The sequence below is a fragment of the Carettochelys insculpta genome, chromosome 3 (genome assembly GCF_033958435.1).
Source record: "Carettochelys insculpta isolate YL-2023 chromosome 3, ASM3395843v1, whole genome shotgun sequence".
NCBI classification, from domain to species: Eukaryota; Metazoa; Chordata; order Testudines; family Carettochelyidae; genus Carettochelys; species Carettochelys insculpta.
Genome location: NC_134139.1, coordinates 79,565,229 through 79,581,478, shown reverse-complemented (window position 1 = coordinate 79,581,478; position 16,250 = coordinate 79,565,229). Strand labels below are relative to the sequence as shown.

Below are 16,250 nucleotides of genomic sequence, written 5' to 3'. Positions count from 1 at the left end.
TAATATACAGGGGTTTCCCAGGGCACAGCTGAGAGAGCTGAACCTGGGAAAATTGCTTAAAACCAAGCCACTTACAGCCCAGACTGGGGTTTCCTTCTCAGAGGCAAACCAAGCCAGCCACAAAAGTACCTCTGATAGCCCCTCTGGCTACCCAGAAGTTATACAAGCAAATCCCACAGACTCTCCAGCATCTTTAGGTCCAAACCAGTAACCCCTCTAACTTAGGTGAGAGGTTATGAAAACTTATTTCATACAATCCACACAGATTCTTCCAGCCCCCAAAGGGACTAGCCACATTCCCAGGTCAATATATACTCAGATCTTACCCAAAACAGTACACTGTGCCAATCCTTAGAATTGGAAGGTTTATTAATAAGACTAGGAGGAGAGAGAGGGTTCAAGTGGTTAAATTACATACCTCAATCAAAGCTTTTGGTGGCGGCTGCAGTTGATGGTAAAAGTTGCTATCTTGAGAGTCTTTGAAAATGCATACTCTGAGACACGGATCCCAGCCTATACAGGCTTAGTTCATTGCATATATGTTCTTGCAAACTGCTCCCAAGATGGAGGCTGAGTGCAGTTGTCTCAGGACTGAGGAACATCATGGCCACTGCCTGGGTCATCTTTGTAGACTTGCCATTCTCTGCTCCTGGCCTTGTAGACAGTGACAAATCACCTGATCAGGTTACTTGTCCATGCTTCTTCGGGGCATTCTACCATTGGCAGATTCCTAGATGACACATTTCAGCTAAATTCCTGAGATGTGGATTCAAGTCTGCGTCTCTGTTTAGGCCATCTTCCTGTCTGGGAGGTGACACCACCGTCCATTGAGAATCCCAGCACTAAAACATTTTCTAATACACATATAGAGGTAATATCTATAGCTTCACATTAAAAATGGTACAGATATAGAAGCAGATTAACAAATTCAGTGAATCACCAGCATTTACCTTACTTTGCACAAGATTGGGTACAGACTTAATACAGTGGTTACAGAATTGGTTTCATATTTAATTTAAAAATCCGGTAACATAGGGTACCAGTAAAACTAAACAAAAGCCTAGAAAGCAAAAAAGGCGAAAGATATTTGATTGTCCAGTATGATATATTATTGATATTGGAAACCATAAAGAAGGCCCTTTAAAGCAAAATGACTGCCACTTTTTTCCACAGGTGCTTAACAAGGGAAAATGCTGTCAGCTGATTTGAAAACAATTGAATATAGAGAGAAGACAAAATATATAACTATTTAAGGGGGTATGAATGATTTAACAAAACATAAAGATCTATAAGAAGTGGCAGTAAATATTCCTGGAGTTCAAAAATTATTTTGATCTGGTTTGGATTTCTCATTGGAGTGCTGTTTCTCAATAAAAGCTTTTAATTTAAAAAATATTATTGGCCAGAACATAATATTTTAAAATACATAGTTGAAAAAGTAATTCACTTAATAATGAAAGGTGGAGCAATTGTCTTTAAAGCTACATGGATAAATTGATAGAGCCCATTAGTACTCAGGTGGTTCCAGTTGGTGGGTAAATTTGAACAGAACTTGACTTAGTTTTATTTGAATAAAGTTATTGTGATTTATAATTGACATAATAGTTATGACCTTTGGCTGCAACTTTAAATTAAATTTAATATTTTTTGGCTTTGCAGAATTTAAAAATGTATTTTTTGTTTTTCCTCTGCTGGTAGGAGAGAAATATACATAGGATGTTGAATGAGATAGCTCACAATTTTTTAACTGAGAGTCAATGTTCTGGAATGCAATTTAGGGTAATTATATTTTGTAAGTAAATCAAACATAAAATACGTAGAACTTGCATTACTATTTTCACATTAATAGGCCAAATAGTGAATATCGTATGGCGGCTTGGGTAAAACATTTGCCTGTATAGTTCTTACTTTAAAATTTAAAAAAAAAAAAAATGCATACTAGAGATAGAGGACCATAGCTATGCTAGGTATATGTTGTTAAAGCTCTCCTCTAGAAATCAGTGTTTAAGAACAGTAGCTAGAAAGCTCATGGTTCAATATTTTATTCTAATATATTTCCTTTTTTCTGTAAGCAGTTTAACAGTAAAACAAGAGATGGGTTTACTGTAAATACAAAAGTCCCTAGCCTCAAAGACCAAGGCAAAGAATACGATGGATTCACAATTACAATTACAGGAGACAAGTATGTTTTTAAAATTCATATTTTTAATATTTTAATCTTTAAGGATATGGCTATGTAGAAATATTAAAGTATTATGATTGTCAGTAGCAATTATTTCTTGTGCTAATGGCATTTTGTATTGGTGCAAGTGGTCCCTTTTGTATAATAGATGACTTAGTCTCACTGGGCCTGGAAGTGATTCTCAGGTGTGCAGCATCTCAGCTGACAAAGATGCTATTACTCAACTCCTGCTGTTGAATGCACATTTGAAAGTGTTATCCTTCATATTAGTGCCCACCAAATTTTGATCATCAGAACTCTGCGGCTGACAGCTTGTGAATCAAAACAGCCAACACTTGTGTAAAATTAGATGGTGTTTGCTCTAAGGATAATTTTCTTACATTTTCATTTAAATTACCTAGGGAATCTAAAGCTACATTATCATTTAAAGTACAACTTATTACAGACATCTTTAATGTGGAAGATAGACTTTTATTTAAATAAACCTTGGTGAATGTTTCCCATTTGACTTTTAATTTCTAGACCTTCAGCACATTTATAATGGGATGATGCACAAGATGGTTTCATTACACAGTGTTAGGGAAACTCACATCTATGAAAATTAAATTACAAGTGTAAGATTTTGATAATCTTCAAACCATTCAAGTACACTCTTGATGTAACTAGCACTAATGAGGAAGCAATTTTACTTCTGGAGTTTCAAAGTTAACAAAATAAACGTTGTGGATTTTAAACAAATAAGAGATGGAAATTAAAAGCTACAATGATAGCCCATACTGTGTGGCCAAGTGGGGCTCAAATTTAGTTAGGATAAACAAATCCTTGAAATGCAGACATTAACCAGTAACATCCCATCGGAAGGCAAAAATATGGGGAGTAGAACAGTTCATATACCTTTGTGGTACCATATTAACTGAGATATTGAGAAAGAAGTGAGATCAGGAATAGGAAAGGCATCCTTTTCATGTACTGAACTCACCCACATATGAAATACTTGGTAACAAAGCAAAACTAAGAATTTTCAAGTCAGACCTAATCTAAGTGCTAGCGTACAGCTGGGGATGGACTAAAATGTTAAGAAAACTAGACACATTTGAAAATAACCATCTGGGAAAGAGTCTAAGCATTGGTTAGAAATATTTAGTTCCCAAAGAAGAGGCCAGAGAAATCACCAGCCAATAGCTCATTTCTACCAGAACCAGAAGGGAAGTGCTGGACATGTACTCATGGTACCAGCCCAAAGATTCCTCCATGAAGCTGTTAAGTGGAAAGTGACTGGTATGAGAAAATAGGAGCACCCAGGTGAAACCTTAAGAAGGGCCCTTAGACTAGCTTACCCTCCTTATCTCAGTACCACAGAGTAAATGGAAGGAGCAGCAAATGACTGGTTGTTGGAAGAGACTAGTTTCCGCCCGTGAGCTAACATTGATGTGTAAAAGGTGTAAATGTGAAAATAAATGTTTGATGCTCTGTCTTAACTCAGAAAACGCCTGAACTTCCTTCCGTCAGAGTATTAGCGATTATTTGCACACAAAACAGTGTTGTCAATATTTACCACTTCATCAGTAAGAATATTAAAATATGTTTTATTTCTGTTTCAACTTCAGTGCTTCTGATTTTGAATGGGCAGCAGATTTATTTTTTGGGGCTTTATGTCTGGGTGGTATGGGACAAGATTTTGATGGGGGGAGGGAATATTAGCCTCAGCTATCCTGCATTTTTGCAGTTCTTTTAAGTATTTGATTAGTATCTTGAAATGTATGCAAATCATCTCTGTGTTAGAGTTGGGAACATACTATTTTCAGTGGAAACTCAAACAACAGAAGAAAGAACACAGCTGTATCATGCAGAAATAGATGCACTATATAAGGATCTAACAGCCAAAGGAAAACTGCTAATTCTATCTGCAGAGCTTGGGGTAAGATTTTTATGGAAATAATTAATTTAAAGTTGAAGCTGTGCACATTGTGTCTGAATGTAAGGTGCAAAATTGACAATGACGGCAAGTAACCACTGGAATACTTTCAATGAGGTATGGTGGATTTTCTGTCATTGGTCATTTTAAAATCAAGACTGGCTGTTTTTCTTCTAAAAGACTTCCTGGTTCAAACAGAAATTCATTAGGGAAGTTGTGACCTATATTTGCAGGAAGCCAGACTGGATGACAACAGAATTGTCTTCTGGCCTTGTAATCTATGAATCCCTTTACAGAATAAATGTTAATGTCTCCACTATCAGTTTTTATTTTTGTCAAAATACATTCCAGCTTCCCATGGATTGCTATAGTACAGCGACGTGCAACCTAGATTAGTGAGCTGCATGAGTGGTCTTCATCTCAGTGGCCTGCAAGGTTGTTCTAACCCAGACAGTCTCCTAGAATTGGGTAGTTAGTTGCAGTTGCATATCTAGTATTTTCTGGGTGTGCTTATTTGAACCATAGCAGCCCTTTGGACGTAGGGGAAGCACGTTGCTCTGAGTCTGTTTTGTGTGTAATCCATATGCACTTTACACACTTTGACTTTATGTGTGGGTCACTTTAGTGATACTGATTTGGAAAAAAAACAATTTAAAAAATGGAAACCAGCAGAATCTGGTAACCTTACGATCAGCAACATTAAACAGTGTCTACACACAGAACCCTGATGGGCTGCAGGTTGTTGACCACGACTCTGGTATTTACATTTTTGGCACTGTTCCCTAATAAGTAATAAAATTCACCTCTTATTTAACTGCTATTAGTAAGAAGAACTTAAAGGGAAGATTTTTATTATTGAAAGGTAGCCCACGAGGTTGCTCTGCTTTACTGAATACACACACACCATGAATAGTAACAGAGAAGGAGGTGTGTTAGTCTATGTACTATCAAAACAAAAAGCAGTCAAGTAGCACTTTAAAAACTAACAAAATAATTTATTAGGTACTTGACACACCATGAAATGATCCATAATAAAAATGTCATTACTTTTTATCCCGGCATGCAACCACTGTGTATTTGTACCATGATGAGCACTATTTAATGTGTTCATAGACTGGTTCCTAACAGCCAGCTGTAAAATCAAAATTAATGTGAATAGATTTTTTTTTTTCAAGTTGACTTGCTTTCTACCTGAGAAGCATGCTATGTTTTTGAGATTCTGTGTTTTAACTTTACCAGGAGCTTTTTGACATAGCATTGTACGCCACTGAGCATTAAGGTGTTACGGTAGTTTGTTATTCTTAATTGCTTAGCTTGTTTTTTTTGAGTTGCTTGATCTTCCAGTGTTTATGATAGGGATGGTCCAGTTTTATTAAACTTTTTTTTTCTTAGCAAAACTATAGAAAAACAAACAAAAACCCCCACAACCACCCATATTGTTGTTGAATATATTTGTATCATTACTTAATAGAGGGTAGTATAGAGTACACTAACAAACTTAAGGGTTTTTTAATCTCGTATCTGTACATTAAACTATTTTTGAGCTCCTGCTTGCGTTATTTTTTTTTTTATCTAGGAGGCAGATGCGGTATGCAATCTAATCCTGTCTTTAGTTTATTACTTCTATAACTTAATGCCACTCTCAAGAGGATCCAGGTTAGTGACTTATTTTGTACATTTCCTCTCCATCTGCTATTCTGTTTTAGTATTTATGGGACTGCTTATCAATTTAGTGATAAATTTCAGTTGTTCCTTGGGTACTTATAGGATCTCTTATTCTAATGATGGTCGAGCCATCAGCAGCCCCAAACTTCCTTTAACACTCTTATTTAAGAGATTAATCAGTGTTGACTGATCAGTCAATAACCAGTCCATCAGAAGGTCTACACGATTACAGTTCTTCAGTTGTGATTCCCTGCTTTTTGCTAAGGTGTCAGATGTCTTTTTATCTTTAATTAAAAATTATTAGCTGCTTTTTAAAAAAAAAAAAAAAAAAAAAAAAAAAGACTGAGGTTGAATTTTGTATAATGTAAAATAATTCCAGCTGGAAACTATTAGTGAAAGAGATTTGTTGCTCTTTATTTTTAGTGTGATAGCTTATTCGGTGATCATGGGAGCACTGATGGCAAGTGGGAAAGAAGTAGCAGGAAAAATACCAAAAGGAAAGGCAAGTTCTACGTAAAAATACGCTGGCTCAACCTAGATAACAGAAGTGATACTTCTAACTATGGAGAAGCATCTGAAGGAATAAGCAAGGACTGAGCGTGTGTGTATCAGGTGTTTGTCCGCTCTTTACCATGGTGGCTTACAATTGTATAGTGTTTAAGATTCATTGCTTGTTGTATTTTTCTGGATTCTCAGATGATGACTGATATACAGTTCATTTCAGCACCCGTGGTTAGCTCTGTGGCAGCTGCTGTTCCCCTCTGACATGGACTGTCCTTCATGAATCTGTCTTTGTAAGGATTGTGACCTCCTACTTACCACTGCCCTCAAAAAAAAAATCCAATTCTGAAGATTCAGCTTGAGCAGAATCTTACAGGCACACACTAGCAGTGTTGCCTCTTTACTTTCAGATCGAGTTCAGTGTGGTTACTGTTTGCAGAGTTCTAAATGGCCTGGAAGGCATTTATATGAAAAAGCATCTCACCCCATCTTCTGCCACAGGAGTAATGATCTGCTGAACCTTCCTTGTTGGTTCTGGAGTTTAAATGAAGTTCTAGTCGGAACTAGATACTCTTTTTGCGGTGTTAGTCATAGCTGCTGATATTGCTACCAAAAACAAGGTGTTTCTCTGCGTAGTGTCTCTCTCACGGGGTCATACTTTGTGCATATGCACTTCTCATGACTTTGACTGGAGATTTTTCCTCTAGCAGTGGCTGGGACCTCAGTCTGGTACTCGGTTACAATGGAAGCTCAGTTACCAAAACTTCAGGAACAGAGTTTGTTCGTAACACTGGAACATCTGCAACTCTGAACAAAGCACTGATAGTTCTTCCAAAAGTTTACCACTGAACATTTGCTTAACGCAGCTTTGAAACTTTACTATTCAGAAGAAAAATGCTGCTTTTAACCATCTTAATTTAATTTAAATGAAACAAGAATAGAAACAGGTTTCCTTACGTTGTCAGATCTTCTTAGTTTTAGTTTACACTTAACACAGTACTGTACTCAGTCATTCTTAGGATTTATAGGGTCCTATGCAGGACTGTTAAACTGGTGCCTCTGTGCCTGATGACAGTTTCAGGGAGGAGGGGAGCGTGATTTTATAACGTTCAGCAGCACACTAATGAAATAATTTTTAAACAAGTGTTAAACCAGGGTCAGGAAACCTATGGCCCAAGGGTCAGATACAGCTCGCCGTATGCCTGGATCTGGCCTGTGACACTCAGGACTCCCCCCACCCCACCCCCACCATGGTCCCCTTTCAGTACCACTTAAATGGTTCCTTCACATCTTCTGCTAATAGCTCTGGCTTTTACACTGTAAAACTAACTAGATCCTCCCCAGAGGAATCCAAGCCACTAAACAGGTATAGGAAGAGTAAGATAGGTGGGCATTAAGACTCAGTGGTGCCCCAAATCTTTGGGTGCCCTGTGCAGCTCATACTTTGCATGTGTGTAAGGATGGCTCTGACTATACTGTAGTTGTTTTTTTAGGTCTCCACTGCTGCCTGATCGTGTACTTTCCACGTGAGGGGTGTGGTTGACATGTCAGTTTGTAATTCTGGTGTCCACAACTCTGAGGTTCCACTGTAACTTAGGAAACATTGATCTGAACCTATGGCAGCTTGTTCTCTGTTCCATTATCTATGAATATGTCGATCACATTGGACTGCAGAGTTGGGGAGATTGGTGTCTTGATGGCCTCCCTTTACAGTATTCTTGAAGGATAAGATTTCTTTACAAACGTATCTTAAATTCTTACCTAAAGTTCACTTGAAGGTTCCTCCTTAACCAGTCTGTTCATTTTTACCAGTGTTTTCCCCAAAGCCACACAAATCTCTTCAGGGTCCTCTCTTAACACACTGGGTGTTAAAATGGCTCTGGCCTTCTAATTGGATAGGGTAAAGTAATTTTCAAGGTTACCAAGCTGTTCATTTCCTTCACCAATAGATCCAAGGAATCAACGATTTCTGCTCAAACTATCATTTGGCTATCTGGATGTATTGTCACTTGTTATGAAACTGCTAGCATTCATCCTCTGCAAGGGATGATAAGAGCGCGTTCTACCAGGTCCCAAGCAACACCAACTGCATTGCTTAAGAACATACCTGTGTCTGAGACACGTACAGCAGCTGCAATGGTTTCAGTACATATATTTTAGATGTTCTGGATTCAGTTCTAAAGCTTGCTCCTCTTCTGAAAGAGATTCTCAGAAATCACCTGAAGTGGCGCACTCAAGCAAACTACTTTGAAGGAGAGGAAGAGGTTACTCACTTTGTGCATTTGTTGCAGTTTTCTGAGAGGTGTATGCTTATAGGTGCTCCACTACTTGCCCTTCCTTTACCTCTCCTTTGGACTGTTGTGTGTGGAGAAGGAGCTGAGGGCGGTAGCCAGCACAAAGGCTGTGGCCATGCTTGGCCAAAACTTTGAAATGGCCATGCAAATGGGCATTTTGAAGATTACTAATTAGCATTAGGACGCTTCCAGCTGCTGCGCTTCAAAAGCGCTGCTTTCGAACGCATGTGGCTCGGCGCGGCTACACGGGGGTCCTTTTCGCAAGGACCCTGCACATTTCGAAATCCCCTTATTCCTCTCAGTGGCCACAGCCAAAGTGAATAACTTCTCATTTTGCTGTTAACACTGCAGAGCCAATTCAGCTAAGGGAGAATGAGTTGAATTCTGTTCCCTCCCCTTATAACTCACCAACAGTTACAATTTTCTTCAACATAGTCTTGTATAGAGGTAACAAAGTTTGCCTTGTAATACCTTCTAATGGTGATTCATGAAAGAGATTCTTTCTCCATTTATTGATGGGTTTAGGGGGCTGATATAAAGGGAAAAAATGAGCTAATTAAATACTGAAAATTGAGACAATAAGTGGAGAACAAATGTCAGATCATGATGTGTCAGACTAGTGGTTCATCTAGCCCAATATCCTGTCTTGTGACAGTGGCTAGTGCCAGTTGCTTCAGAGGGAGGAAACAGAACAGAGTATTGTGAGCAATCCATCTCTTTTCATCCAGGCTCAACATTTAGCACTTTGCAGTTTAGGGACGCCCAGAGCATGAGGTTGCATCACTGTCCAGCTTTGAAACCCCAGTTATGCTTTTGGCCTTCATCATGTGCCATGGCAGTGAGTTCCACAGCTGATCGTGCGTTGTGTGAAGAAGTACTTCCTCATTCTGTTCTTAACCTGCTGCCTGTTCATTTAACCAGGCAGCCCCTAGTTCTTGTGTTTTATGTGAAGTGGTAAATAATACTTTCTTCACATGGTTTATGACTATATGGACCTGTCCTATCCCCTCTTACTTTTCTCTTCTCCATCCTGAAAAGTCCCAATCTTCTTAATCTCTCCTTGAACAAAAGCTTCATAACCATTCTCTGTATCTTTTCCAGTTCTAATGTATCCTTTTGGAGATGGGTGGCAAAAATTGCACACAGGATTCAAGGAGTGGGCGTACCATGGATTTTTATATTGGTATTATATTTTCTATTATCAATCACATTCTTAGCTTTTTTTCACTGCAGCTTTCCAATGAGTAGATGTTTTCAGAAAACTTCCCACAATGACTCCATGATTTATTTTTGGAGTGGTAACAGCGAATTTAGACCCCATGAGTCACTCTGTGCAGGTGGGATTATGTTTTCCGGTGAGCATTTCTTTACACTCAACACTGAATTTCACCTGCTGTTTTGTTGCCAGTCACCCAGTTAACTGAGTGGTTTGAGTCACTTGATATCGTCTTCAGATTTTGCCACCTCACTGGTCACCTGTGTCCCCCCCCCGCATCATTTTTGAATATGTTGTACAGCACAGGTTCCAGTACAGATCCTTGGGGGACCTTATTTACCTGTCTTCATTTTGAAAAATAAGCATTTAGTCCTACCATTTTTCCTATCTTTTAACAAGTTTACTTATCCATGAGAGACCCTTCCCTCCTATCCTGTGACTGCTTAGTTTGCTAAAGTGTCTTTGGTGAGGGATGTAGTCAAAGGCTTTCTGAAAGTCAAAGTACACTATATCATTTTGATCACAATTATCCATATCCTGGATACATTCCAAGAATTGAAAGAATTCATCCGTTTAGTAACGGAGAGAGAGCCATGCTAGTCTATATACTATCAAAACAAAAAAGCAGTCCTGTAGCACTTGAAAGACTAACAAAATAATTTCTTAGGTGATGAGCTTTCTTGGGACAGACCCACTTCTTCAGATCATAGCCATACCAGAGCAGACTGAAATATTTAAGGCACAGAGAACCAAAAATAGTAGTCAAGGTTGACAAATCAGAAAAATATTATCAAGGTGAGCAAATCAGAGAGCAGAGGGGCAGAGAGTCAAGAATTAGATAAAGCAAAGTATGTAAATTAGCCATTATAATGAGCTAGAAAATCGCCATCCCGGTTCAAACCACGTGTTAATGTGTCGAATTTAAGTATAAAAGAGATCAGCAATCTCTCTTTCCAAACTGCTGTGAAAATTCCTCTTCAGTAAAACAGACTTTCAGGTCATTAACAGAATGGCCCACTCCATTAAAGTGCTGGCTGACAGGTTTGTGAATCAGGAGTGTTTTTGTCTGTTTTATGCCCATTAATTCTTTGTCTGAGAGTTTGAAGTCTGTCCAATATACAAAGCATCTGGGCATTGTTGGCACATGATGGCGTATATGATGTTAGTTGAGGAACCTGAGAATGTGCCCGTGATTCTGTGAATAACCTGGTTTGGTCCAGTGATGGTATCTCCAGAATAGATATGTGGACAAAGTTGGCAGCGGGCCTTGTTGCAAGGAAAAGTCCCAGGACTGGTGCTCCTGCGGTATAGACTGTGGTTGTGAGTGAGAATCCTCATAAGGTTGGGAGGTTGTCTGTAGGAGAGAACAGGCCTGTCAGCTAGGGTCTTCTGGAGTGTGGCATCCTGATTAAGGATAGGTTGTAGGTCTTTAATAATGCGTTGCAGTGGTTTGAGTTGGGGGCTGTAGGTAATGACCAGTGGTGGTCTGTTCTTGGCTTTTTTGGGCCTATCTTGGAGTAGCTGGTCTCTGGGTGTTTGCCTGGTCCTGCTTAAGCAGTGTAATTGGCTAGAGAAGTTGTGGAATTTCAATCACTGGATATATTTAAGAAGAGGTTAGACAACATCCATCAGGGATCGTCTAGATCAGTGGTTCCCAAACTTTTCGGCATCATGCCCCCCTTTTTAATTTTTGAGAAACCCTCACGCCCCCCCACCTCTCTCTTTTTTTTTTTTAAACCAAAGCCCAGCCACCTGCCTGAGCTCCTTCCCTCCCCTCCCCCAAAGCCAGGCACTGCCAGCCCCTCATCTAACCCATCCTCTTCCTCCCCCAAACCCACACTCACTCACCTTTGCAGGAGGCAGCTAGCTCCACGTGAGCCTTTGCTGGCTGCCTACTTTTTATAATGGCTGCGTCAGGTTGCCCACGTGAAACAGCAGGGGCTGAGAGCCAGAAGCAAAGGCTGTCTTTTTCTTCGGGTGTGGCGAATGACTGGTGGGGAGCCTCGTGCCTCCCCTGGAATTCCTTCACCACCACCCCCAGGGGTCATGCCCCCCCAGTTTAGGAAACCATGAGGTAGATGGTGCTCAGTCTTGCTGTGAAAGCAGGGGGCTGGACTTGATGACCTCTTGTGGAACTCCACTCCTGGTGTTCTGTGATTCTAATTCTAGTAGAACCTTACCACTTCTAGTCATGTTTCAAAGTGAACTGCACTTCAAATTTTCCATAATCAGCAACAAGTAGGGCTGCTTATTTGTGTGTTCTCTCCAGCAATGCACCAGAGCATGAATTTGGTAAGCTTCAGGGTAAAGTCTAAGATGTATTTTTCCAACAACGTTAAAAACTGTTAGTTGGCTCTGTACTAACTGGGAAGCTCTATAAATCAGCGTATCTGATCATCATTTAAAGTCCAATTTATAATCTGGCTGGCACAGGACCGGCAGGCTCCCTACTTGACTCTATACAGCTCTGAGAGCAGCAGTATGTCTCTGCTGCTAGATGGAGGAACAGCCACAGGGGTTCTGTGTGCTAGCCTAGTCCCGCTACAGGCGCTAGCTCCGAAGCTCCCATTGGCTAGGAACTGCAGCCAATGGGAGCTACAGGAATGGCACCTGCGGGTGGAGAGAGCATTCAGAATCATCTAGCTGATTTTATTTGTATGATTCCAGTGCAAAAGGATGAGAATGTTGGTGTTTATCAACATACTTTCTCTAATTCCATAGGTTTAGTTTTTCTTAATAGATTAGGACAGGGGTCTGCAACATATGGCTCTTTAAGGGCATCTTTGTGGCTCCCAATGCTATAATTGCAAAGTAAAAAAAACAAACCTCTGAATATTTTGATCAACAGTGCACATCTAAAAGTCCAACAAATCATGTCTCTATAGCAAACAATATGTGATCTTGTATCATTGGATGATTCCCCCTTAATATGTGAGATATGTTGTGGGATATGATACTGTATCTGTGTTTTGATCGTGTTGCTAATAGTTTTCATTTTGAAAAGGAAAAGGAAGCTTGTGGCGTTCTTGCTGTGAAGGGCAATGCGCATTTCAAGAAAGAAAACTGAAATTAAACATGAAGTAAAATTGGCACAATTAAAGTGGGTATGAGTGAAAGTCAGGAAGATAGTACTACCAACACACACATGCAAAGTGTCAGGAAATAGAATATGTAAAGTTAGTGAACGTCCTGCAGTAAACCTGTATCTCATTACAAATCATTGTGTGTGGGCTGTTCTAAAAACAGGAATTACAAAAACTATGGTTTGACGTTATTTATTAAGGACCATCTTGTATTCTACTGAAAATTGCCTGTTTGTACTATTTTGGTTGCCAACCCCTGGATTAAGAAAAGCAGTTGGTATTCTCATGAATGTACTAACAGTAAGTTTGCATTCTTTCTTCTGTGTAATTATGTGATATGTTTGTTTCAGTTGGTTGATTTTGAAGCCATGACAGCGCCTGGTTCTGAGGCCTTTAGCAAAATAGCCAGAAGTTGGATGAATCTCCAAAGGTAAATGTTTTGTCAAATAAAAACATTCAAAACAACTATATGCAGAGTTAAATGCATATATAACAGGCAGTCATATGGCACCTTAGAGACTAACAAACATAATTTTTCTCTTACCCACAAAAGCTCATGACCTAATAACTTTGAAAGCCGGGCCAGGCCACCAGCCCTCCACCAGAATTCTCTAATCCAGGAACATCCATGGTTCTGCCAGTCCGCAGATGTTGCTATACCAGAGAGTCTTGATTTTAGAGATGTTCAACCAGTCGTCATAAAATTCATTCCACTGTAGAGGCCATTCATGAGGCCTTATGTGCGAATGAAAATACTCTTAATAGCTATGGTAAAGTTGAATGTGGTACGAAAACAAGAAGTCCTGTGGCACCTTTATAGACTAACAGATATGTGGTGCATGAGGCCTTGACGGTCAATTCAGTTTAAACTGTAACTTAATGCAGATTGTTTGTTTTGTTTTTGTTTTTAAAAAATTACAGATTGCCACCAGCTAACACCCAATACCACTTGTGCATAATGTGTTTCTTTTTTTTAAAAGATTAAGTGTATATATACTAAGTGATGGGCCATACCCTGCAGTCCGGGAATCCTATAAAGTATTGAAATGCACAGAAATGGCAATTTGGGTTTGGTAGCACCAGGAGGGAGAGTGAGTCACTGCTGATCCAGCCTACTTTGGCTCATTCGTTAACTGGTTGCACACCATGGTTCTTGTGTGTGGAGCCACACACAATGGAGTACACACATTCATTCCTTGTAAGCAAGTGCTTACATCACAAAACTGCCACAGATTTGGTGCTACTTTTTCCTTGGTGATCATTCTCGGTACAAAAGCAAAACTGGAAACTGAAATAGATTTCTAAGCATTTCTAAAGGTGGTCCCTGTAGGCCAGGATTAAGTCACTTTGTGAGTGAAAGTAAACCCTGAATCTCTGCTCTGTGCTGTAGCTCCTCTGTTGATAGTTTGACAAGAGGTTACAGAGGTTGATAGATAATTAACTTCAACTGCTAATTTTCATTAGAACTATACTCTGACAATGAAAGCGGATAAACATTCATTTGAATATAACTGAACATTAAATACTACAATGATGTATAGAAGCAGACCATATTTTTTTTAAATTGGAGCCCACACAAACTTTGACTTTTATCATCTTGTACACATTATGGTATTAAAATTAACACTTGTGGTGTTCAAACTATAATTGTTCATTTTGCAATTTTGAAATCTCACACTTTTTGTTAACATAATAAAATATTAAAACAACGTTGATACCCTCTCTTCAGTATGAACAGTAATGCAGTGATACAGCTGAATGAAAGCAACCTCTCTCAATTTGTGGTTAGCAGTTAGGGTGGTTATTTTACAAAGGCTGTGTCTACACTAGCCCCCTTTGAAAGGGGCGGCATGGTAATCAGCCTGCGCAGGGAATAGCAATGAGGTGTGGTGATGCGTACACAGCACCTCATTAGGCTAATTCTCACCGCAGCAACTTTGAAGTTAGCAAATTCGAAGTGCCGGCATTCTGTGTAACTGTGGGCACTTCGAAGTGTCCTTACTCCCAAAAAAATTGGGAGTAAGGGCACTTCGAATTTGCATGGGTACTTCGAAGTGTCGGCAGCTACACGGAATGCTAGTTCTTCAAAGTTGCTAACTTCGAAGTTGCTGCTGTGACAGTCTAATATGGTGCTGTCTATGTATCATAGCACCTTCTTGCTATTCCTCGCTTGGGCTGATTACCATGCCCCTGACAAAGGAAGGGACTAGTGTAGTAAAGCCCTGATTGATTAGTGATTGTTAGAAAATAAATCTTAGTTCATCTGAACTATTGCCACACAGAAAGCTCCTTTATGTACCGATTGCCTCATTCTCCTTGCTGAGGCTACTTGCTGAAGGGTGAGTCTTTGCTGTCCAAATCTTTTGTTCACCAACATGTGACCAAGACTGGGCCCTGCATCAGTACAGATGGGAACTTTGTCCTTGAAGTAAACTTTTAAACTCTGTGGCAGTTTAATTTTGATTTTGTTTTTGTTTTTTCCAGTATTTCTCCTTCTTACAAGAGTCTCCCATCAGTATCAGAGACTTTTCCAACGTTAAGAGCAATGATTGAGGTGCTAAATGCAGATTCTTCTCGTTGTCGTAAAAAAACTATAGTTGCTGTGTAATTTATATAAATAAAGGGTTAAAGCCTCCTTGATTTGTAAATTATTTTTGAAAAGGAAAAATTATGAAGACACTGGGTCCTTTGTTATTTTGATATAATTTTCGACAAATGTAATACTTGAATCATTTTCTTTACTTTTAGAATCTCTCAAAAGATGGGAAAGGCCTTTGTTTATTTGAAAATATATGATGAATGTGAAGGGATGGGGGCATACGACAGCTTCATTTGTTTTCATGCATCATGTCAGTTCTTTCCTTAATAGCAAATTTATTTTGGTGAGCGAAGCTAAGGGTGACTTGCTATAATGTGAATAGGAACTATTTTGAACATGCTGCAGACGTGGATTTTGTTCTGAAAGAATGTTTTCTTAATGTACTTTGAAAATCCCTTATCTCCTATGTCTTCAGTTTCTTCAAAACAAAAAAAACTATGAAGAAATGTTTCAAATACCTGTTAAACAAATGATGTCAGGAACACTTGTAAAGAAATTGGTTTAAAAAAACAAATTTTAGAAATAAAAATATACAACTTATATTCTTAAAATGAGCCCTTTCTGATAAGCAAATGAGACTTGTACAGAGGGGTGTTGAGTTACACGCAGGTGGGGCTGGCAGGCTGCTGCTGGGTTTCGTGATCGGGAGGGCACCAATAGTTGTGAATGTACTTGGAAAGCTGTCTGGAGTGGGGCTTTGGCAATTGGTTTGGCAGATGGTGTTAGGGAAGGAGCATCCTGGGAAACTAGGAGCTAGTGGGGTATCTCTCAAGCTGGCCTGGCTCAGCTCAGACA

General features: G+C 39.4%; 1 protein-coding gene across 4 annotated transcripts in view; it reads left to right on the top strand.

Annotated features, from left to right (window-relative positions):
- Window positions 1-15,491, top strand: part of TTC13 (tetratricopeptide repeat domain 13) — a 75,092-nt gene extending 59,601 nt beyond the window's left edge. Inside the window, exons 18-23 of one of the 4 annotated variants that reach the window (XR_012644981.1) lie at window positions 2,073-2,182; window positions 3,965-4,100; window positions 5,674-5,753; window positions 6,186-6,363; window positions 13,207-13,286; window positions 15,341-15,491. Coding sequence is in view for 2 of the 4 variants with exons in the window: in XM_074990194.1 (XP_074846295.1) it covers window positions 2,073-2,182; window positions 3,965-4,100; window positions 5,674-5,753; window positions 6,186-6,264; window positions 13,207-13,286; window positions 15,341-15,464 (609 nt within the window). In the remaining 2 variants the exon portion in view is untranslated. Of the gene's footprint in view, window positions 1-2,072; window positions 2,183-3,964; window positions 4,101-5,673; window positions 5,754-6,185; window positions 6,375-13,206; window positions 13,287-15,340 lie in introns of all 4 variants that reach the window. The other 3 variants (XR_012644980.1, XM_074990195.1, XM_074990194.1) reach the window with 3 other exon arrangements.
- Window positions 15,492-16,250: the final 759 nt, after the last annotated feature.